Source organism: Lipophrys pholis (genome assembly GCF_963383615.2).
Source record: "Lipophrys pholis genome assembly, chromosome: 3".
NCBI classification, from domain to species: Eukaryota; Metazoa; Chordata; class Actinopteri; order Blenniiformes; family Blenniidae; genus Lipophrys; species Lipophrys pholis.
The window spans coordinates 611,261-636,502 of record NC_137627.1 but is presented as its reverse complement, the minus strand read 5'-3'; the positions used below and the strand labels follow the sequence as shown (position 1 = coordinate 636,502).

General features: G+C 44.3%; 1 protein-coding gene across 1 annotated transcript; it reads right to left on the bottom strand.

Annotated features, from left to right (window-relative positions):
- Positions 1-1,599: 1,599 nt before the first annotated feature.
- On the bottom strand, positions 1,600-24,534 carry pou2af1 (POU class 2 homeobox associating factor 1). Its single transcript, XM_080460189.1, has 5 exons — positions 24,477-24,534; positions 14,310-14,437; positions 6,400-6,439; positions 5,990-6,315; positions 1,600-2,748 (listed from the first exon to the last, which is right to left on the bottom strand). Exons 1-5 carry the CDS (start codon positions 24,490-24,492, stop codon positions 2,350-2,352), a joined length of 909 nt encoding a protein of 302 aa, XP_080316315.1. The 5' UTR covers positions 24,493-24,534; the 3' UTR covers positions 1,600-2,349.
- Between the last annotated feature and the right edge of the window lie 708 nt (positions 24,535-25,242).

Below are 25,242 nucleotides of genomic sequence, written 5' to 3'. Positions count from 1 at the left end.
ATGCATTCAAACTCAGAACCTTTTCTTGCACAGTATTTACTGCAGTAAACTATTTCCCTTGTTGTTTTAATGGTTCATGTGGACACGAGCTACTACTTTGTTATTCTATTGGTTTGAAAGGACACATGAGACTCTTTCATCACATGTTCCTGCACACAAGCAGGTCGGACACATTTTGGACCTCCCTCCGGTGCGATCTAATCTCGGGTCGTTCCAGGTGTGGGAGACTTGACAGATGAATTGCAGGTCCCCTGGAACGATGTCAGTTTTACCTGGAGGGTGGGAGGCGCGGCGAGGCAGGGAGGGGAAACACCAAACAACGTGAGGTCTTCACCGCCGAGGGGCAAGCAGACGGAGAGGACCCTGGGAGGTATAGGTTGGCACTTCTAACATTTAATGGCTCAGATTGTTGGAAACCCCGTTTTAACTGCAGATCGACCTGTTGGTGGAGCAACACTGCTGAAATCTCAACTCCAGTTGATCCATTTGAAAAAAAGAAGTTAAAAGATTGTCGTTTCAAAGACGGTAAAGGATTGGTGGTTAAAAAAAGTTAAATGTGTTTGTTAGTGAAATCTTGTTTTGGTCTCAGAAAGAATGAGGGTCCAGGATGACCTGTGTCAGTACTGTTGGAACCTCTGTGCCACTTTTTGTAACCTTCTAGTCTGGGACCTTCGGTCTACAGTGCAGGAAGCAGGTGGATCCTTCTCAAAACCATTCAGCCTCTAGGAGGCGCTGTCTGACTTCATAGTTAAACAAACTCCTGGACAATCGTACAAAGGTTGTCCTGTGACTTTGTCTCTTCTTGCAAGAATTATGTAATAAAATTATCTTAAACCTTCTAAATCACTCTCAGTCTGATTCCTGTGTTTTCTGTCTCCTGAGGTTTTTATTAGGAATTTCTCCTGACAGTTTAAATGTCTGCCCCTGTGTCTGCCCCTGTGTCTGCCCCTGTGCCTTCCCCTGTGTCTGCCCCTGTGCCTTCCCCCGTGCCTGCCCGTGTCTGCCCCTGTGTCTGCCCCTGTGCCTGCCCTGTGCCTTCCCCTGTGTCCGCCCCTGTGTCTGCCCCTGTGCCTGCCCCTGTGCCTTCCCCTGTGTCCGCCCCTGTGTCTGCCCCTGTGTCTGCCCCTGTGCCTCACCTCACGTTTACAATTAACCAATGGCCTTCTCCCTCTGTGTGCTCCTGTCCTGATGAGTTCCACCTGTGTCCTCCCTTTCCCAGTGAAGTCTCACTTCATTATGTCAACTTGTCTCGTCCTGTTTGCTTTTTGGACCTTATTTCTTGTTTTTTGGGATTTTTGACCTCCTTGAACTTTTATTTGTGAAATAAACTCAGTTTTGATGCAACCTGGCGAGTCGGCGTATGGGTCCACCTGCAATCAGTGACATTAAAATGGTTAAAGGACTGGTAGTTAGGATAAACCTAAAGGACTGGTAGTTAGGATAAACCTAAAGGATTGGTAGTTTAAGAAAAAGTTAAGCCAGACAATGCTAAATATTCCTGAACCTCCCCTTTGTACTCCTCATTCTCTCCTATATGATGAGTTGGTTGTTTTGATCAGAAAGGCTGTGATTGGAACATTGACAACATGATAGTCCTTTATAATAGAAAACCACCTTTTATCTTTTAATCATTTTATAACAAGAAACATTTTTATTTTGTTTATATTTAAAACACAGTCAAGAATCTACTTTAGGATGAGAAATGTCAATGAAAAGTAATAGTGGAAAAAAGCCTGACTAGAACTGGTGCATGTTTTACCTTTCAAGAGCAACTTGCCTCTCTCAGTATGACGGTCACGACTCGGGCTGTGAGCACTCGTCCTGACATTAGACACGAACCACCAATCAAATGTTTCACGTTTGGTTAAAAGAGGGGAAGTTCACCGCTAGAGCAACATTTCACCTCTTTCCTTTTCAGAGAGCAGGAGTGATTCAAGGCCCGTTAACCATTTCAAGTGAAAGTTTTGCATTTTAGGTGTCTGTTTACATGAAAACGGCTCTCAAGGTGGAACTTTGTGAAAATGCTCAGGCTGGAATCAGGACCCACTCAGGACTTCATACCCAGTGTTCCTGCTGTTCCTGTGTTTTCAGGACGTTGCAGTCTGCATGTGAAACGTGGAGGTTTAGTGAAGAACAGAATGAAGTGAACGGAGATGAGCCAGTCGAACACGAAAGGCGAGACTAAACCAAAGATACCAGATCAAGTCTGGTTGACCTGATGCAAGGAAACACTTTAAAAGCTCAAACTAAGACGGCGAGTACAGGATCCTGTGAGTGCTGGAATTTTGCTCAAACCAAAGAGTGACATGACTTATTTTATTATCAGTGAAAAGTCTGGTGCTCGTGCCTTCAGACGTCGGGGATGAAGATGCAGCTGGTGTATAAGTCTTTGTCTTCCTCTTCCCCACATTCTTTGCGTTCCTCCAGAATCTTGTCCAGAAGGTTTGGTGATTCTCCATGTAGAGACTGACCGTGTGTCCCAGGGTCCAGCTGCTGGTCTGCATGCGGCAGATCCAGGATCTGTGGGTGGGTCTCCAGCTGTGGGATCATGGCGGTCAAGGACATGGACAAGGGCATGTGGACCAAGGAGGACCCGGGCAGGGCGGCAGCACCTGGGGCAAACTGGACTCCGGGATTCGGCCTGGTTGATATGGTGGTGAGGGACTGAGCCCAGGGGAGGAGGGTTAACCCTGAGTCTTGCAGCTCTAATGGAGGGAGGCAGGTTTGTCCTGGAGCCACTGGGATTGTCTGAAACAACAAACGAGTCGTAATCAGGTCCATTCGATAGGAAACCATGTCCAAGCTTTTTCCACTTACGTCCTAAAGTCTCAATCACATACATTCCAATCCCCAATCTGACCTGTGTTTTATTATCCACGGGGCATTTCAGGCTGAGGACAGCAGCTGCTGTCAGTTGGAATTTATGGTAGAAACTCACTGCAATCACTTCCCTGCTGCACATCTGAGCTGATCGTCTGTAGATACACTCGTTACTAACATCTCCAGCTGCTGCGATAGAGCAGCTCACAAAACATGTCCAATACTCAGCTAGTGACTGATGAATCAGTGGTGATTAGGCTCCTCTGCCTCAAAGATAAATCAGTATCATTAAGTAGAAATGCTGGTTTCCAAAGGGAATCGAGACCTGGTCTGTTTTTTTTCTCTTTTTTGAAACTAATTCAGATGTAGTCTAATGTCCGACTCTGACCAGTTTACACTGAAAATCCTTTTTGAGTTTTCATTTCAGAAAAGTTTGACTTTACACCGCAATCTTCTGAAAACGATATCGGTCTCCACGGCAACGGCAGAAACATTGAAAACGAGGTAGTTAGCCGGTCTGACCACCAGGCGGCGCTGTTGGTTGAGTTTGTGATGAAAACATGCAAAACGCTGCGACTGCACATGTGCACCACATCAGTAGCAAATATTTCTTCTAGACAACAAGAATGTTTTCCTCCAGAGTGTCACGACTCCCCGTCCAGATCCTCCAGGAAAAACAACCCAACGTGGTCGGTCGTCTTCTTATACTCATGAACCTTCCATTGTTGATGTTTATTGTGTATTGTTCTCTGTAAGTGTGTGTGTGTGTGTGTGTGTGTGTGTGTGTGTGTGTGTGTGTGTGTGTGTGTGTGTGTGTGTGTGTGTGTGTGTGTGTGTGTGTGTGTGTGTGTGTGTGTGTGTGTGTGTGTGATTTCATTACAAAAACAGAACAGTACCCTCTAGTGGCCCAACATTAATACTACATCATTTTCAGCATTTCTGCTGTTGCTGTAGAAATAAACATTGTTTTCAAAACTTTGCAGCATAAATGAGAAAATTTCCTTAAATTAAATCACAAAAAAAGATGCATTTGCAAGTGAAACTTTGCCGCATAAATGTGGACCAGAATACGGACGGGCGGGCTGGCAGGCGGGCGGACGGACGGACGGGCGGGCGGGCGGATCTATTGCCTGAAGGGATTTTTACTTTCACAGACTGAGGTCCACGTTGAAAGTATATCAACATCCCCAGACATTCATGTACTTACTACATGTTCCATTTGCTTCAGTGTCAGATTAACTCTCAGTTTGAGGTACACCATGGATTAAAACTTTGTCTTACTATAGAATTTTTATATCCTGAGATGTTCTGAATCACCTAATTTTGCATTTAAGATTAACCTCCAAATCTCCAGGTATGAAGACTTTATTTTAATTTTCCAATGTGATGTCTTCACCATTAACTTCCAAATGTTGTTCAGCTCCTGTTTTGAACGGCTTTAATATTCAGAATTGAGCTTCAACGCTTCCATGGAAGCATATTTTCATCTGTGGACTTCCCCTTTTGGATATCAACCAACGGACTGTGGCGGGCCGAGCAAACATGTCTGACGTCTCTCTTCAGAAGCTGAAGGTGTGGGAGCGCAGGACATTACATGGTGGAGAGGGCGAGAGATCCCCAAAGACAAGTGTCCTTACTTTGCTTGTGGTTATTTTTAGTTCTCCTGCATTTCATTACCAGTTAAAACCAGATCAACTTGAAAATCCAGTCCGTCCAGTGGCAACAACTTTCTCTCGTGTTCTGAAACTTCACAAAGTGAACTTTTCCTGATTTAAATTTAGATATAAAACCTCCTCCAGCTTGTAGAAGGAGCTCCAGACCCTCTGTAATCTTCAGTGAAGGGTCCCAGACTCCAGGTTAGGAACCACTGACCATATGTAAAGACGAGAGACACATTCTGGGGCAGGTGAGTGATTAAATACTTCCATTAAATGTTTTGAATGGACTTGTTCCTACTGCTATCTGCTGTTAGAAAACCGGATTAAAGTAGTGGTGCGGTCAGTATTTTCTAGACTATACGGGCTCCAGTGACAGGATTTGGAAATGGTAGGCGGAGTCATGATGACTAGGAATGCACCGATACCGATACCGATACCAGTACCAGTACCAGTACCAGTACCTAGTCTCGGGTCCGACACTACACAGACTACTTTTACTCGTCCTCATGAGAGCTCACAGATTCAACCCAGCGAGTATTACGTGATGTCATGGAATTTAATATGTATTCGTATCTGTACTTGGTATCAGCAAGGTTAATACTTGTACTCGTCCTTTAGAAATGTGGTATTGGTGCATCCCTAATCATAACTAGAACTCCTTGGTTCATGAGTGTGTTGGTGGGTCTACGGGGGCGTCTGTGTGTAATAATTACCTGTGAGATTCTATTGTATTCTGTTACAGTACTTCACACAAAAACACACTATTGTAGAACTTAACGTTATCTTAGATAAAGGGACCGGAGCGCTCACTCATTAGACACCACAACCACACATGAGGCTGAAATACAGACATGTACTACAGCTAGGAGACTTTGGGGAAACAGCGTTAGTTTTCCTGTGAAAGGCTGCTGGTTTTGCATGTTAGTAACAGTGGGCGTGTCTGGGGGAAGGATCTGGACCCTTCCTGGGAAAACCCTGGAAACCACCAACACCCTGAACATTTGTAATTGTTTTTTGTAACATTTTTTTAAAAAACAGGTTCAACTCCAAAGTAATGGAACGAAGTGTCTCAGTGACAGGAAGTAGTTTATGGAAGGCAACTTCAGAAAGAAGTAAAAGAGTCAGGAACTCTCCTCAATCAAGAAATGCACTAAAACTACAATATTAAACTAGTATGAAAATTAGATTTGGACATAAATAATGTGAGATATTTGATTTGAACAATTTGAAAATGATGGTTTTGTATTTGTATATTATAAATACTGTACATAAAATGCACCATAATATCTGTGAAACTGTAAATCTTTAGACAGTTTGACATTAACAAAATAAGAGGCTGATGTAAAGTGATTGTCAGGTAAGAAAGAGGCAGATATCATAAGACCGACCTTCTCTTCTGCTCCTTGTCATGCAGACTGTCGTATTGGAAGTTTGGTTGCGGGGAGTGTTTTTTTAATTATTACTTTTGAATGAAATTGAACCCTTGACTCATGTGGAAACTCCTGACTCACCCCAAAGTTGGTGAGCAGTGGTGTGTGTGTGTAGGTCAGCATGGTGTAGCTGGGGCAGAGCGTCTGCATGTACAGGTCTGCAGGTAGAGCCGGGCCGGCCGGCTGGGCCAACGTCTGAGCCGGGGGGTCCTGCTGGGCCACCATCCGAGCCGGGGGGTCCTGCTGGCTGTAACCAGGCGAGGACCACGGCATCAATGCAGGCTGCGGCCCGGCGCCGCTGCCGCAGGGCAGAGCTGCTTTCCACCCTGCGCTCCGCTGCCCGCCGTCACTACCCGCCACCAGGGCCTCGGCTGGACAGTCGCCAGCAGCATCAGAACCAAAGAGAGCTGCACGGAGAAGAACAGGAAACCCTCAGTTATTGGAGGACAGAAGATTTGCTTTGGCTGCTGAGTGGAAGGCTGCAGGTCTACCTTGTGTAAATGGTGACTGGTTGCTGTGTGACACCTCATCCTGAGAAAAACAAAACACAGGGATGTAAGTGACAGGAGTCGAAGTGGAGCGTTGGTGTATAAATACTCAGTATTTACACCCGTTTCAATCTAAGCAGCCCTGTGAAGACTGCAGTTACAGTTTAATGTGACACAAGTCAGAATGTTTCTGTGTTCAGAGTTCCTCCCTCATAATTAACCAACCTGCCTCCAGAACTATGACCCGGCTGAAGATGTGATGGCATCTCAGGGTTTCTTTGTTCTTTTCTCATGGCTTCACGGGAAGTGCAGATTGTTTTATTGTCATTGTGTTGGAATTAAAATGAGACTTTTTGTTCCTGCATCAATTTCAACTTAAATGCACACTTGTAGCATTCTGGGTGTCTGAGTAAGAAAAAACTAAACTTTTTGAGAAATCTCACCCTAATGGCAGAACTGCTGCTACTGCACATGTGCAGCACTCCGTAGTAAATAGTTCCTCTGCTCATGCACCAGGAGATGGACAAACGACAATGTTAATACTCCATATTCTCCTGGGACCTGGTACTTTTATAGTTGACAGTCACTCCGAATGGGATTCCAACTTCATCGCCTGTATGGACCCTTTGTTAATGCTGATAGTAGATTGTTGTCTGCACATGTGCCGTTTCATTACAATAACAAACACCACCCTCTAGTGGCTCGAAAGGGAAAATACATCGTTTTCAGTGTTTCTGCTGTTGCTGTACAGACGGACATCGTATTCAAAATGGTGGTTTTTAAACCCAAAACGTTTCTAAATAAAAATGAGGTTTTCACTGGACATTTGTTTGGGTTATGGATTGTGGGTAGTGCTCAGTGTGTTCAGATTGTGTAACCTCTGTAGTGCTCAGTGTTCAGATTGTGTAACCTCTGTAGTGCTCAGTGTTCAGATTGTGTAACCTCTGTAGTGCTCAGTGTTCAGATTGTGTAACCTCTGTAGTGCTCAGTGTTCAGATTGTGTAACCTCTGTAGTGCTCAGTGTGTTCAGATTGTGTAACCTCTGTAGTGCTCAGTGTTCAGATTGTGTAACCTCTGTAGTGCTCAGTGTGTTCAGATTGTGTAACCTCTGTAGTGCTCAGTGTTCAGATTGTGTAACCTCTGTAGTGCTCACAGTGTTCAGATTGTGTTCAAATGTCAAGCTCTTAATAACAAGTTGCTTCAGATGATGTTCAAATTAAATCAGCATCACAGACGAAGGTTAAGGTGAGGAGTTAAGCGTCCTGACTGCCCCTCGCCCCGGGGCTCCGGGGGGGGGGGGCTGGACAGTGTTTCTCCCTCCTGGATGGCGGCTGTGCTGCTGAGGCTCATGGGGAGACTTCCCTGCCACGTCTCAGTAATCAATCAACCAAACGACCTCTCACTCTCAAAAATACCACAAAGTACCAGAAGCTTAATACCTGTAAAACCTTGCATCCTGCAGTGTAACCACATACTATCTGCATGCATGCAAATGATTTCAGGTCCGCTTCAGGGTTGATGATGCTGAAGAGATCAATTAAATAAAGAAGTAAACATATTGAGTGATGAAGATTTGAAAGCAGTTCTATGTGTGTTGGGGGAGGGGGGGGGGGGGGGGGGGTGTCATGTCTCAACAGAGGCTGTGCAGAGGCGGCTCACAGCAACACAAACTCACCTATCGTTTGTGTTTGGAGTAGGAATTAGGCTTCGGTACTCTGTATCAGCAAATATCTTCAGGTCAGTACTTGTACTTTACTTGTCCTTTAAAAAAGTAATATCAGTGCATCCTAAACTTTCAAATACATAAACTAACGTTTAAGAGGTTAAAGGCCTTGAAATGATTGAATAATTAAGTTGTCAGGATAAATGATTGATACGTGATGATTTAACACATTTAAAAGCAGCTTGTGTATTTTCACTTTTGAAAAGTGAATGAAGGTTTATCCTTCAGATGACTTTATGATAAATTGTGGCTTAACGTTTGATGAAGAGTCGGGGAGGCGTCAGGGCAGAAAGACACGTGAGTCTGTCCGATATGAAAATAATAATTGGGATTTGAGTTGAGAGTAAATTTAAGGCCAAGGATTAATTGAACTTAATTTAACTATCTTAATAAGAGCCTAAGATCAAAACTAAACCATTGGGGTTGTGTCGAGGCTAAATTCAAGGTATTTATCTTTAAACTGAAAACCAGAACAGAGATATAGGATAAGGGCCATTTGAGGTTCAGATTAAGGCGAACAACGCTGGGGATTGGGTTAATCCTAAAATTGGTTAAGTGAAGAAACGCTTGAAGGCTCAATTGAGAAGAATTCAGAGCTGAAAGTGAGAGGGAGGTCATCATCACCTGTTTTCATTCAAGCTCATTGTGAGACAAGAAAAGCTCCCGGTCAAGGTCTGATTGGAGTTCCGCTTACGTTTTAAACTAAGGTTAAATCAGGTTTAAGGCCAAACCTAACAGTGTTGGGGGTCATAAGGACAGGGTCAGTCTGGATAAGGTCTGAGGAAAAGGTGGAGTTAGAGGAGCAGATAAATAAAGGGGTTTTATTCATTTTAGAAAGAAGCGAAGGAAGTGCAGGTAAAATCCATGTCAAAGACGAAGTCGGAATGCATTTCAATTCAGTTTAGTGAGCTTAAGACGAGGCAGGATAATCCAGAGAACAGCAGGAACTGATGAAGGTCGCAGGATAAAGGGCGAAACGTAGTTCAAGACACATGATCAAGTCAAGTTAACCTGATTCCACTGAGAGGATAAAATACATGGGAATATTTGGAATAGGCATGTAGTTTACAAGAAATAATATAACACAGATAGAAACTGTTTTACATCTCTTGTGCTGTGAAGAAGTGAGGATACTGACCAAAACCAACTGTTCTTATGTGACCTAGTCTGTATCTGTCCATCGCTGGTCCTTCTGGACTCGGTCTAACATATTAACAAGGTATTAAAAACTGAATCAACCAGACTGCTGAGAGAAATTCATCCTCCCGGAAAACAACAGGCACAACAATGTTCCACTTCACAGAGAGAGGTGACGGGGGTGACGGGGGTGACGGAGGTCACAGACGAGAAGAATTCTCCAGATTAAACCAATTCTCTTCCTCAAAATGCCTCCAGACTCTTTCATATTGTTATTATAAGTCCTGTGTGTTCCAGGGGTTGGATTGACTGAGTTTACTGTGGAGGTCACGAATCACGCTTAACCCTTAAACTCATGTCTCTTTTTTTTTGATTTGGTGATTATTTTCTTTTTAAAAAATGTTATCACCTCTAAAATTACATTTATTCTCCCTCAATGGATTTTACATCTTCCAGCTTCTGTGGGACACGAACAACTTCTGGTCAATCATCTGACGGCGAGATGTTTTTCAGCCTTTTTGTTTGTAAATGTCTTTTTTAAAACAACCAAAACAATTCGGTAATTTTTAAGTTTTAACCATTTAAATTTCAGTTTATATATTTTAAAGATTTCACTCTGAAGAAATGGTAAAAATAGACTTATTGTCTATAAAATAAATAATAGGGGAAAGGGTCTTTGTGGTGAATACTTTTGAATCTGTCAAAAATTTGCAGCACAATTGATTTAATTCCATTTGTTTTTCTAATGTAGTAATATTTTAGCACTCTTCTAAGTTTAAGATCTGTTCATCTCTGTAATCAGGATTTTATAAACGTGCCTGGGGCAGTAAATTTGGTTTGATTCGTCACGGAGTCTTTGTTTTGCAAGAAAAACAACATTCTTATGTAATAATGTATGAAAATCCCATAAATCCTTTCTAAACAGGGAAAAGCTCGAGACAGGTGGAGAATGTGGGCGTGGCCAAGCTTTTTACCTCTCTGGGAATCTATTGTTCATAGTTCTGATTGTTCATAGCCGTGACAGCAGTCACACTCTACAGTGTTGTGACATTCAACCCAAAGATTCTCTCCAATCATCAATATGATCACAATGGAATTCAGCAATTAAACCCAACCTGATGTTTTAAACTCATAACTGACATATTTCACTTTCAAAAGCCACCAAACCAAGAGGAGCGAAACATTATTGTATTTTTAGTTTTTGTTTTTTTAAAGTTCACAACCTTTAAATCCCGAAGTCTGATATACCAGACGGTGTAAACCAACAATCACTCCACCTAACTGTTCTAGATATACAGTATCTCAGCCTCCTCACCAGGAGCAGCAGGAAGGGACTCTGACCTCAAGCTGTTACACTTTAACCACACATATTCACTAGTTATGGACTTTAACCATGTGTGCTGAGCAAAAGGATCATAGCAGCATGTAGGATGTGTTCCATCACTTCTTCTAAATGTTCAGTAATTATTAGGGTGGAGGTGATCCTGTATTAGTATGACCTCCTGCTGGGAGACCGGGATACAATACTAACATGTGGCTTTTAAATCAGCATTTCTTGGACTTGAGGCTGTAAATATCCTCAATCTCAATCTCAATCTCAATCTCAATGCTGTGTTTTGTTAGAGGTCATCCATGCTTTAGGAAAACATTTCTACAGATAAAACTACACAAAGCTGGAATTATACTCGTTTTATCTTTCATGAAAAGATATTGTGAGAAATGTTAATGGACTTGTATTTTCTCTGGACCCAAACAGACATTAGTGTTTAGCGTCTAAATATTCTGTGACCTATTTCCAGAAACAGTAGAAGATATATATCGGAAGTAGTGGTAGGGTGATGATCATTTTGTTTCTGGAGGTTAATCTCAAGTTAAATCTATGAAATGTAAACACATTGATTAAAATTGGTCCTTTTTCTTTGAATTAGTTCCAATGAATCTTATATTAAAGTGATTGTGCTGGTGGATAAAAGTTAAAACAAAGACAACTTTTGATTATTGTGGTTATTTACAGATTATTTTAGATTATTATGCTGTTATTTCAGCGCTGTGGCCTCCTGAACTGAAAAGAGTTTGACATTCCTGCTTCAACCTGCTCCAACCCAGACGGTTCACAGCAGGAGGCATGAGAACTCTCCAGTTTCTCTAAGGTTTGTTTGTCGCTTTGTGTGCAAACGTCCATCATTTAGACTGATGTGTGTGTGTGTACGTGTGTGCGTGCGTGCGTGCGTGCGTGCGTGCGTGTGTGTACTAAGCGGTGCAGGCCCTGCGGGGATGGCCGGTGTCACGCCGCCTGCAGTCAGCCAGCAGGGCAGCAGCTGTCAGACGCTGACAGGCTGCAGGAGACGAGCTGCTTTGTGTTGCTGCTCTGACAGCAGGTGAAGAGTTACGACAGGACAGATGGATTACTGAACAACTTTCTCCAGACTTCCTTGGAAAGCCTGAGCACACCTGTGTCTGCCATGTTGTCCAGAAAATAATGGTTCCAATAGTGCTGATCGTGACGATTCAACGAGTCACTCAGGCCCGTTTACACGCCGTTTCAAGAGGAAATTAATTGTTTTGGCATTTTTGTTTCAAAAGATTTTTGTGTTTAAACAGAAACTGCAGTAACGATGCAGTTAGCATGCCAGGCCACAAGTGGGCACTGTTGGTTGTTTTTCTAATAAAGCCACGCCCACAGAGAACAAAACACTGTAAACATTAACAATGGTGAGTCCACTGACATTCGTATGGAGAGGCAGCCAAGTTGGATTGTTAGGAAGGTGACTCACCCTAACCCTAACCCTAACCCAAGTCCTGGCAGACTACGGACGGGGAGTCAGATTGTTATCGTCCATCTACTCCAGCGTGAGCAGAAGAAATATTTAATGCAACTGTGATGTGCAGTAGCAGTGTTTCCACTGTCTACTCCAGAAAGTCTCTTTATTGCCCGTTTCCACGACGACGGAGCCCAGGCATTTTCAAAGAGTTGTGTGTTTGGTTGGTCTGAGCACCATTGTTGTGTGAACAGACACACCAAAGTTTCCCGTTATAACCTGAAATACTGGCCTTCAATGTAAAGATGTTCAACTAAAGAACCCTAATACCTCAAAGCCCTCATCGTGAGTTAGAAGAAGCCGTACTGAGGATGTTATCGATGATAGTGGGAGCAGTTCATGCATCCAGAAGCAGATTGCCCCCGAACCTGCCTAAACACAGGGAGAACCTACTGCATGACATTCTGCTGGTGAGTGCTCACCACTGCACCGCCGTCCCAGAACAAAACTCCAATACAACTTTGTGTTTTAGTGAAAATTCAAAGTAAAAATAAATGTTTGAACTTATTATGAGGCAAATTGTTTTAATTGTGTTTTTCCTAAATATCAAAGAACCTGAAAACCGCAAGGTGCTCTCCTTGTGTACCTGCGGGCGACGTTGCTGACGTATGACGTCACGTAATATTGCAGGGTTGTATCAGGGTGCGAGTACGCCGTGTAGTATTGGACCTGATACCCGATACTGGAGTTGTTATTTCTGGACCTGGAATGAAAAGCTACTGAATTGGAAGCCAGAGGTGGAACTCTTCCCTCTGTTCCTCAGGTACACTGTTGGTGTGTGTGTGTGTGTGTGTGTGTGTGTGTGTGTGTGTGTGTGTGTGTGTGTGTGTGTGTGTGTGTGTGTGTGTGTGTGTGTGTGTGTGTGTGTGTGTGTGTGTGTGTGTGTGTGTGTGTGTGTGTGTGTGTGTGTGTGTGTGTGTGTGTGTGTGTGTGTGTGTGTGTGTGTGTGTGTGGGCTGGCAGTACTAAATGTAGAGTGGGAGGGCTGCTCTGGCAGGCTGCAGGCTGCTTTGCATAGGGCTGTGTGCCCGGCCCTGGAGCCATGCAGGGGAATGGATGTAACTGTCATGGAAAAACACCTGGATCCTAGAAGGAGAAAACCCCCTGTTCTTCTGTGGGGTCGAGGCCCACGGTCCTGATCGCTCCGCTCTGGGGGAAATCATTTGTTAAATAATGACCAAATGACTCAGACTTGGTGTTTCTTGTGAAAACTTCAGCTCAACTGAATTGAGGCTGTTGGTTTTTTCTTCTTTGATCTCGGCAGCCGGCTCCATGATGCATTTCATCATCTGAGGAGTGACAAACATCAGCCTGAAGACTAATGGCCATACATCATGTGGACGTGATAAAAGAGCTGTGATTAGAAGGACGACTGTTGACAAGAACAAGATGTTGATTTGGATCCATCCTGGGCCAGAGGGGCAACCTGCTCCCTCACAGCCTGCATCACATCTCCAACCACGTTAAGCAGTGAAAGAACCTAATGTGGATTCTGAATCGTTCTGGATTGTAAATGTTCTTACTGTTAATCCTTTGTGGGTTTTTTGTTTTTTGAATATTCTGGTGATGTTTTGATTAAAGTCCAGAGGAGAGAAAAGTGTTTGCATGACGTTTCAAGTGAAAACTTTTTGTTTTTACGTTTCCATTTCAGAAAAGATTTGCATTTACGTGGTAATGTTCAAAGTATGTAGTTTTCCTCTTGGGCCACTAGTGGGTGCTCTTGTCTCTTTTTGTATTGACGCCACACACACAAGCACACAGAGAACAAACCCTATACACTTTAACAATGGAAGGACACAGACGACCAGTTGGATTATTATTCCCGGTGACTCTCAACTACAAAACTACCAATTCCCAGGAGAATCTGGAGTCGTGACACTCTGGAGGAAACGCTGTTGACCATCTACTGAGCATGTGCAGGTCACTATTCACTATGGCCTTAAAGTGTTGCACTTCTACACGACGACAGAGTCGGAACATTTTCAAAAAGTTGAGGCAAAGCATAGTAATGTAATAAGCTGAGGAGCACGAGAGAAATGTTTTTTCTTAAATGCTCTTTTTGACTGGATGATAAATCTCCATGGATTGGTAATCCACACTGTCCCACACAGACATAGTCTTCGTCCCACTGCTGGTGAGTTGGGATCTGGTCACCCCCAGTTACCAGAATGTGAACTTCTCCATGTGGAAATGTGACAAACAGGAAAATAACATCTTGTGTCATGGCGGTCTCACTGCATTAGGGGGCGCTGGTTTGTGGTTCTGCAGCTCCAGACTCCTCTTCTTCCTCAGCAGCTCTTTGACCGGGTCTCGAACTCGGACTCCCTGGTAGGGTCTGGACCTGCCGGGCGCAGAGGACGACGCTTGAGAGAGAAAAACAGACGTAACATTAGATGAGAACTGATGATTCAATCATTTGCACATAAACTGCTAATAGGTCGTCACACAATCTGCTGAGTCAGCAACACAAACAAACTCAATGGACCTCCTTTACTAGGATAAGTATGGGGGGGATAAGTGGGCTGGACTGCATGCAAAAGGACCGCAGCCTTGGTTTGGGTGCTTTTTGCTGGCGGTCAACAATAAAAAGAATAATATAATAATATTTCATTAAATTAGAGCTGAAGATCTCTTGCTATGAAGCAGCAAATAAACATGTAAATGTTTTCCAGATCAGTGAGTCATGTGATCTGATGTGTGCACCAAGTATAAACACACACAATCTGTTTCAGTAATTACTGCAAACAAAACTACAGTCTGTCGGTGTTTGTTGAAAACCGACACCGTTCCTGATAAAACTAATGAGCCAAACATAAAACAGATTGTAGATATGAACTGAGTAGATCTACGTCCAACCAACCAACCAACCAACCAACCAACCAACCAACCAACCAACCAACCAACCAACCAACCAATCAACCAACCAACCAACCAACCAACCAACCAACCAACCAACCAACCAACCAACCAACCAACCAACCAATCAACCAACCAACCAACCAACCAACCAACCAACCAACCAACCAACCAACCAACCAACCAACCAACCAACCAACCAACCAATCAACCAATCAACCAATCAACCAACCAACCAACCAACCAACCAATCAACCAACCAACCAACCAACCAACCAATCAACCAACCAACCAATCAGAGCAACATGTAGAACCACTGGGATTTAAAAAGGTTTTTATTTTCAGATATTTTCCATTTACAAGAACCATTGGAATATTCTCCTGTCGTCTCTGAAGACGTTTCATAAACAATTTCCATCAAACTTGATAATGAACGTGTTTTTGTATTAAAACGAGAACAAACACATGTGGAAGCTGAGTTTTGTCTTCATGAACATTTAATATCGTGGTTTGTTTACCAGCTTAAACAAAACATAGTAACCAATAGATTAACACGAGATGCTGTCATTGTGATTAAGAAGTTCCTCAGCGGCCTCCCCATGACTTTGATTGATCCACTTTATGATCGTTTGTTTCTCTAATCTCGTCTGGATCTTTCCTGTTGCTCCTCTTGAACGATGTTCCTTTTCCCACAGCTTTGACTTTGTGACCCAGTTTGTTGTTTTTAGTTATTTTGCCAAATTCCGATGTATTTGCGGAGGCACTCCAACGCCTTCTTGGTTCTTGGTTCCAATCCCTCCATGACAAACCATTTCCACCTGGTTGTGTCTGAACTAGTCCTGTTAATCCATTAAGATTAATCAGATTAATCACAGGGTTGCTGTGGATTGTTTTTGAATAATCATCATTAATTCTCATTCATTTTCATCTCTTTGCATTGCTTTTAACATGCTCTTAACATTGTTGTTCACGTTAACTAAGCGTGGGCCTGTTCCTCCTCCTTCAGCGACACGCTGACTCGGTGAAACAGTCGGAGAGGCGACGCGTCACTCCGGAGGCTGTTTGCTCCAGACCAGCGTGGCCACGCCCCCATATTCTCTTTTATTATGAAATCTGATCAGCCAAAAGTATTTCTGAAAACATTAGAAGTGAAAAATAAGCTTTCCAGTTGCGGGGCAGCCCCAGGAGGAGGGGGCCGTCTGCAGACACCCCCCACCACCCCGCTGAGCTCCACCACGCCACACCCAGCGTTTCACATACACAATGAATGGGATACCAGAAATGAAGGGACCTTATGGGCACGTCGACGGGTTGATTGAATTAAACGTTTTGTCTGAAGTTTGCTGAACCCTCATTTCAATGCTCCTGTTTGCTCTGAATCCTATTAAATCGCCCCAAAAGACATCGAAGTTAAAGCAGTAGAGCTGAAGAATAAAAGATAAACGCTTCGATAAATCACAAAACCTGACGGAGGATTGTGATGTCACCAGGGAAACCATCCCTGTACAGTTTGCCAAAGAGCACATTGGCAACACAACTGGGAACGTGTTTCATTGACTGTTAGATTGTTGTTCTTTAATTGTGTATTTGGCTCGACTGAAGTTCAGCAGAAGAAATAAAATGTTCTACAAAGGAATTTAAATTACAAAATTAAATCAACTAAAGCAAACCCACACAGTTATGAGGGTGAGTCAGAGTCCACTATCGGGATGATCTGGAGCGATTTAAAAAGAAACTAGGTTCTTAAATTCCTCTTGAATGTCATGAATCTCTGGGAACCAGAACCACATCCAGTTCTTCATGGAGCTGCTCAATGAAGGAGCAACTCATAATTCCAGTACGACACACTTCCTCTTTCCTGTGGTATCGGTGTAAACACATCGTGTTGGTCTACACTTCAACTCAGATCTGATTACAATTTATGGCCAATCCATGCAAACAAGCATTTCAGAGGGCTTCTCCTCGACACTGTCAGGTCCTCTGGAATCCTCCAGAAACACGCCGCTGTCGGTTCAGTGACCAGCTGGTGATGTTGGTGGTGTTGGTGTTGGTGGTGTTGGTGTTGGTGTTGGTGTTGGTGTTGGTGTTGGTGATGTTGGTGTTGGTGATGTTGGTGTTGGTGATGTTGGTGTAGATCTCTGTCAGCGGTGACACATTTATTAGGTTGGCTCTTCATTAACTTTCCATTTCAGCCAATGATAACTTCATTTAACTACAATACATTTATAAACCACATTACAACAATCTTCAGATTGATTGAAGCCTCAGTGATAAAAACCTACAGTCATTTTAAACAGCTAGTGAACAGAGACACTCATTAAGACTCTTTTATTAACATACTAGTAAACAAACCAAAGCAGAAGCTTCATTAGTCCTTTTTTTAGAAAAGGAATGTTTTGTTGCTGGTTTACTGGAAATGACAGTTAGTCTGAGTTTAGGGAAAACTAAAGGTATACCAGCTATATTGTCAAACTACACATCAATTCCTCTTTCAAAGTATTTTAGAATTCTTTGAATAAAACCTCAAAAACAAAGAAGTGTAAGATAAACTGCCTTTTTAAGCTCTTAGATTTTCAGTCATTAATAAATATGATAATATCTAAACCTTTATAAACATTTACAAACCTGAACACTTTTCTGTTTGAGTGAATTTAAAAATAACTAAGATGAAGAAAGTTGAACCTGACCTGCAGCTTTTCAACCAAATTCCTCCTTTTAAACAATAAATGAGAAGAGAGGTGACAGAGTTAATAATCAGGGACTCACCACTGGTTGTCTTCATCTCAACATCTGGTAGAAACACCAGAACAAACCACAAGTGATTTTCAGCCAATCACAGAGCCAGGAGACTTAAAAGTCGCCCCGAGTCTCAGTCATCAAATGAAGCTGATTGGTTTAATTTTCATGTCAGTCACTCTGGTGTTAATCAGTCATTGGTCAAACCGCTACTAAGCCCCGCCTCCTCGGGGCAGCGCTCGGCAGCTCCCCAGGCTGCTCTCTCTCACACACACACACACACACACACACACACACACACACACACACACACACACACACACACACACACACACACACACACACACACACACACACACACACACACACACACACACTACTATAGAGAGAGAAATCCTCTCTTTTATTGAAGATTATCTGTAGAAAATGAAGCAAACACAGTTCAGGGCTCATTGTTAGTTGGTTGGTATAAACATATTTCGATAGAATTACAGTTTATTAATATATTTTATTTAATTAAAAGAAAAAACTCCTACAAGAACCAAGGGAGGGTGGAGGCCTGGCGCCCTCTATTGGCCAGCCGCCACTGAGTTGTGTTGAAATTAAAGCTTATTTACAGTTTAATTACACTCCAATGCCACACAAACTCCTCGAGTCTTTTATTTCATTGCAACAATGAAGGATTGAAGGTTCAATCATTTGATGTTCCACCAACAAGATAACTAACTACAGGTCGGCCTGGCCTTTTTCATTTCTTTGCATTCAAGGACTAAACGTATTAATGTCCAAATGAAAGTAGACCCTGTATGAAGACTATTTCCCTTTGGTTCTTGATACGACTCAAGGAACCCTGGACTTCCTGCAAACCTGCCGTGGGAATGATCCCACTGCACCAGTCATGTCAACACTGGAAAGCTGTGTGTGAATTAAAGTTTGTGTTGCACTGACTGTTGGGGAGAGATTGTGCGTCAAACTGTTGTACTAGTGTACAGCTAAGCCAGCCCAAATAAAACAACTAGTACCCACAGACAGCGTATGCCAAGAAAAGGTGTCATATAGTGATTTAAAGCCTCGAGTTCCAGTCCCAACATGTTTTCACCCCCTTCACTGCTTCGCCTCTCTCATCGGCACAATCATCCACACCAAGACGGACCAAATCCAAAAGGCTCCTCCTCTGGTGTTGCTTTGTTTTAGTTGTTCCTCCTTCACCTCCATTCAGAGACCTGAGTTTACTTAAGCGAGCTGGCTTTGGAAACTGTTAAATGCTGATTTAGTTTAACAAGCAGCCGCTGAGTGTCTCAAAATAAACTACCCACCTGCGTTGGCAGAGCGAAGATCTGGGCGTCCGTTAGGATTAAACCTGCACCTCAGTGGAGTTTGTCAAGATAAATATGCATGACCTGATGAGAGTGGCTTCAGCTGGACTTGTATTTCAGAGGTCAGGCAGATAACCCCTCGCAGCCTCAGGGTGTAGAAAGTGTGCAGCCATTCTCCAAACAATAACTTAAGTTCTGTGGCCGGAGACGTCCACTGCTGATGTTGAGATCCATTTTATGAAATGTTCTGCCTGATGTGGATAATCAAAGTTGTATCATAATCTTTAAGGGCCCGTTTCCATGGCAACAGTATTTTTTGGACACAGTTCACAATGTGGATCTTTTCGAAAATGCTCGGGCTCCATCATGTGTAAACAGGCAAAACATGACTTTGTGGAAACGCTTGGAGCCATCGCTGCTACTGCGCTGCTCACCGCGCTGCTACTGCTCACCGCGCTGCTACTGCTCACCGCGCTGCGCTGCTACTGTGCTGCTCACCACGCTGCTACTGCTCACCGCGCTGCTACTGCTCACCGCGCTGCTACTGCTCACCGCGCTGCTACTGCGCTGCTACTGCTCACCGCGCTGCTACTGCTCTGCTACTGCGCTGCTACTGCGCTGCTCACCGCGCTGCTACTGCGCTGCTCATCGCGCTGCTACTGCACTGCTACTGCGCTGCTCACCGTGCTGCTACCGCGCTGCTACTGTGCTGCTCACCACGCTGCTACTGCGCTGCTCATCGCGCTGCTACTGCGCTGCTACTGCGCTGCTCACCGTGCTGCTACCGCGCTGCTACTGCGCTGCTCACCACGCTGCTACTGCGCTGCTCACCGTGCTGCTCACCATGCTGCTACTGCGCTGCTCACCGTGCTGCTACTGTGCTGCTCACCATGCTGCTACTGCGCTGCTCACCGTGCTGCTCACCACGCTGCTACTGCGCTGCTCACCGCGCTGCTCACCATGCTGCTACTGCGCTGCTCACCGTGCTGCTACTGCGCTGCTCACCATGCTGCTACTGCGCTGCTACCGCGCTGCTCACCACGCTGCTACCGCGCTGCTCACCGCGCTGCTCACCGCGCTGCTACCGCGCTGCTCACCGCGCTGCTCACCGCGCTGCTACTGCGCTGCTCACCGCGCTGCTACCGTGCTGCTACCGCGCTGCTCACCATGCTGCTACTGCGCTGCTACTGCGCTGCTACCGCGCTGCTCACCACGCTGCTACCGCGCTGCTCACCACGCTGCTACCGCGCTGCTCACCGCGCTGCTCACCGCGCTGCTACTGCGCTGCTCACCATGCTGCTACTGCGCTGCTACTGCGCTGCTACCGCGCTGCTCACCACGCTGCTACCGCGCTGCTCACCACGCTGCTACCGCGCTGCTCACCGCGCTGCTACTGCGCTGCTACTGCTACTGCTACTGCGCTGCTACTGCGCTGCTCACCACGCTGCTACCGCGCTGCTCACCGCGCTGCTACTGCGCTGCTACTGCGCTGCTCACCGCGCTGCTACCGTGCTGCTACTGCGCTGCTCACCATGCTGCTACTGCGCTGCTACTGCGCTGCTACTGCGCTGCTCACCGCGGCCGTAGGAAATAGTTCCTCTGCTCATGAGCAAGTAGATGAACAATAACAACGATCGCAGCCTGCAGAGCATCAAGACTCCATGTTCTCCTGGGACCTGGTAGTTATCTAGTTAACAGTCACTGTAATAACAAAGAGAGAACATGGACCTGCTGGTGGACAGACCACCATGTTGGATTCTATAGCGTATTCTTCAATAAGTGCATGTGTGTGTGGTTTCATTATTAAAACAACCAACAGCACCGGACGGATATGGAACAATTTAGGACCAAGATGTTCACTTCTGGAAGAAAGCGTGAACATTTGTTTCCAGGGGTTTTTCAGTGTGCTGAATCGTAATTTAATGGGATCCACGCTGGCAAATCAAGGGGTTCTGACATCCGAGTTGGCCACCATACATATTACAAATGTTGATATCTGGCCATAACCTTGGTTCTATTTGACATAGAGACGTGATCTTGGTAGCAATTTATAGGTTTTTGAGTCAAAGAATGCATTTAATAGTTTAGTTTGCACTAAGAGCAAGACCCAAGATGGCCGCCATCTGGATTAAGAACTTCGATATCATGTTTTTACGTCAAACAGAACCAACGTTACAGTCAGATATCAAAATTTGTGATACACATGGTGGCCATTTTTATATCTTGCTCTTAGCGTAACTTGCAGTATTTTAAATCATTTCATTGCATTCCTTGACTCCAACAACTTATAATTTGCCACCAATGTCATGTTCCTATGTCAAACAGAACTGAAGTTATGGCCGGATTTCTAACTTTGTAATACAGATGGTGGCCATCTTGGATTTGTCAATTCTGAGCGGGAACCCTTGATTTGTCAGCGTGGATTCAGCAGACCCTAACCCAGCGTGGATTCAGCAGACCCTAACCCAGAGTGGATTCAGCAGACCCTAACCCAGAGTGGATTCAGCATACTCAAAACCCCCAGTATACAGATTTTCACACTTTGTCCTGGAAGTAAACATCTTTTTGACATGTCTGCCAGCTAACCACTGGCTTGGCATGTTAACTCCAACATTTCAGAACTTTTCCATGTAAACGTGAAATTGTTCTGAAACCAAAACACAAAAACACTGTCAGAGTCTAAATCAATCCAGAGGATCTTCCTCAGTGACTGTTTGGAAAACGACTCCCAACTTCACTTTTGATGCTCAGGATTTCCTTCCAGCAACCAGCTGGCTGCGTGGTCCTAATCCGATGATTGCTGTTGCTTTTGCCTCCCTTGACAAAGAGAGAGAGAGAGAGAGAGAGAGAGAGAGAGAGAGAGAGAGAGAGAGAGAGCATGTTGTGGTCTGAACTAAAGCTGCTCTGTCTGTCCTCTACTTAACCTCTGTGCTGGAGGTAAGGGTGTCCTGACAGCGTCCTGTCCAGATTTCTATCAACACGCTGACAGATTTGAATCTCTGGGTCAGACGGGCCAAGTTTCACTCTCTAGAGAAACATCACTGTGACAATAACCCGTGTACAGACAAGTCTGGAGATTAACCAAAACTGGAACCACAACAGGACTTCCACCTCGGCCACTGTGTTGTCAAGCTTTTTACTCTCAGACGGCAGATCTGAAGTATTTTGCAGTATCAGCAGCGAAGGTATTGCTTTACAGTTTGGATAAATCCTGAAGACACTAACCAGGTGATACCAGGCAGAACATTGATTCACAGCTTGCTGGTTGCAGACTAGATCCTTGTGGTTTGGAAAAGGGCAGAACACATTAGTTGAGGTGCAGATCGGAGTGTCAGCATTGCACATTAGCCAGTTCCACATCCATGGGAATCGTACCAACAATCATTAAAAGTCACTGAAATGGCCTTCCTTCAACAATCACATTGTCAGTTCATCAACACGTCTACATGCCAGAATGTATTTAGTTTCAATACATCAATATTTGCATAGAGTTTTTGAACAAAAGTACTCACACAAGACTCTGCTTGTTAGCACTGATTTAAATATAGTTTAGGGAAAACAAGCATTTATTACTTTGTTTAATTCATAAACTAAGAATATCAATATTAGTTACACACAAAACCACTTGGATTTCCTACTTTTTTTTTCTATTATGCAAAAGACAAATGTTGGTAATTACTTACTGAATATGTAACTGTAATCTGTGCACACAAATCCTTTTCTAAATCTACTGTAGATAATACACACTTCAGCATTTCCAGATGATAATCCATGGATCACTACAATCCTCAACCCGATATCACAAAATTAATTCACTACAATTCAATAACCACTGAAACAGATTAGAGCTGAATTCATCTTTTGTGGCAAAAAACTGGCGAAAGAAAGTTTGAAGTGCAATTTGAAGCGGCACCATCCCACCAAACTCCCCGAGACGCAGTGGAAACCCAAGGAAGAGTTTCTCCTTATAGAATGGAACTGTGATGAAGGTGACTGGAGCCACCTGAGACTCATCGGGCCAATCAGCTGCTCCCCATGAAGGAGCAGCTGTGAGACTGTGGGGCAGGAAGCAGCAGAGCACCTCCGGGGAACGACGCAGCCGCAGAGCACGGGGCAGCGGGGCGGCGGGGCAGTGGGGTAGCGGGCCAGCGGGGCAGCGGGGCAGCGGGGTAGCGGGCCAGCGGGGCAGCCGGGGTCTGGAGGGGAGCTGGGGTTTGCCTGAAAAGGCACCGGCAGTGATTGTGTGTGAATGTTACAGGGTGGCGCTGTGTCTGTGGCCGTCTGCAGAAGGACCCGTCTGTTCGGTTCAGTAGGAAACGGGTCCAAATGGATCTTTGAGTGTTGAAGGTTGCTGACAACAGCACCCACTAGTGGCCCGACATGAAAACGACATAATGTTCAGTGTTTCTGCCATGTCAACAGACGTCGTTTTCAAAATGTTGCCATGTAAACATAAGATATTTCTAAAACAAAATGCGTTTTAACTTGAAGCGTTGTGCGAACCGGGCCGGAGCCGCCTGCCAAAAGTACAATTCTGTGGTAATGTGAAGACAGCTGGAGTTGTGCAGGAGGTTTGGATAATCAGTTGTCACAAGCAGTGGAGGGAATCCTGACAGGGGAGCGAGAGAGCGTGCAGACGTTTGATTTAGATCCATTTCAAATATTTTCAGTTTTGAATAAGTTACCATCTCAACTGGAAGCAACGGCTCAGTCTGACACTCGCTCTGAAAGCTGTGAACTTTACCACTAAATCTTGTCTTTGCACAGTAATTGCAGTACAATTCTGTCGGGCTGAAACGTCCCATTGTCTCACACATGAGAACTCAACTTGCAAACAACACAGACTCAATCAGCCCAAAAGAGGAAGCTGCACAGCTGGACAGTGTTTTGCTGTTTCTGGCACCATGAAATTAGTTTTGCATATCACGATATGCATATTATACTTGTCTGAAAGCTTTCTCTCCAAAATGAACATTTATAATATAATAATTCACTAAATAAATATCACAACATGTTGTCCTTCAACTACTCTGGCTTTGACATTTGGAGATAAATAATCACATAAAATCCACTAAAATAGGTCTTTAAGAGGTTATTGGTGCGTATCAGTGAAGTCCTTTGCTTTGCCCATTTTTACAGTTTCATCATAACTTACTACAAGTCCACATGCAGAAACACAACATTTGTTGAATGAACTTCAATTATCTTATTACAGAAAAGCACAAAATCTTAAATTGTGCAGAAGTTCCGTTAATTTCAACAATCTCATTTTAAAATGAATAAAAGTCCTAATGCTTGTGCTACGGTGCAAGTAGGAATTATTTAAAAAAGATATATTTTTAAACCCTGTGACGTTACCAAGCATGCAAACGTAAGGCTTTTAAAACGACTCCCTGCTGCTTTGCAGATTTTAGATGAATCATTTGGTTGTTTCGTGTCCTAATTTGCCTCGACGATTAAAAACACACAAAGCGTATCAATGTGATGTACTTACATTTCTCCCAGTGCATAACGCCTATCTGGCCAATACCATTAGTTGAAGCGAAGCAAATCAGTGTGGCGGGATGTCTGGTGTGCTTTATAACGGCCCCGTGCTGCAGGAGTCCCTCGGGGGGGTTCGCAGCTTCTCCAACCACAAACACCCTCAACACTTTGAGTTTCACTGCTGATACTCTGATGAGTACTAAGAAAACTGCTGTATGAACTCATCCCCCTGAAGAAAGAGCAACTCATCGTTGCATCTGTCTTCCATAGTGCATCGTCCTGTTCAGGAGTCGATCGCAGGGACGGGCGAGGCCAGGAGACACCTGTCCAGGTCTCCAGTCCATCACAGGACAACCACAGAGACAGACGACCACACTGTCCCACGTCCACACCCAGAGGCAACTTAGTGCCATCAGCTGTGGGAGGAAAACATTAGCACCCGGACTAAACCTGCACACACACACACACACACACACACACACACACACACACACACACACACACACACACACACACACACACACACACACACACACACACACACAAAGGGAGAACATGCTAACCCCACCCAGAAGGCCCGGCGGGTATTCGAAGCCAGACCTTCTCACTGTGAGGTGAGCACTAACCACTGCTCCACCGTGTCGCCCTCTGGGAGTTCTACACACTCATTTCTATCGTCCGTCACACAGATTTGTTGCAGCAGGAAATTCACGACTATACAACTGTAACTTTATGCAAGATTTTGAATTTGTCTAAAAATGTAAGTCAGTAAGCCT

What these genes read in the sequence shown, in the direction of transcription:
- pou2af1 (XM_080460189.1), bottom strand. An exon ending in AACCAGCGCCCCCTAATGCA is followed by an intron (nt 6,440 to 14,309) that starts GTGAGACCGCCA and finishes TGTTTTTCTCAG; the next exon opens with GATGAGGTGTCACACAGCAA. An exon ending in CACTGCTCACCAACTTTGGG is followed by an intron (nt 2,749 to 5,989) that starts GTGAGTCAGGAG and finishes TTGTTGTTTCAG; the next exon opens with ACAATCCCAGTGGCTCCAGG.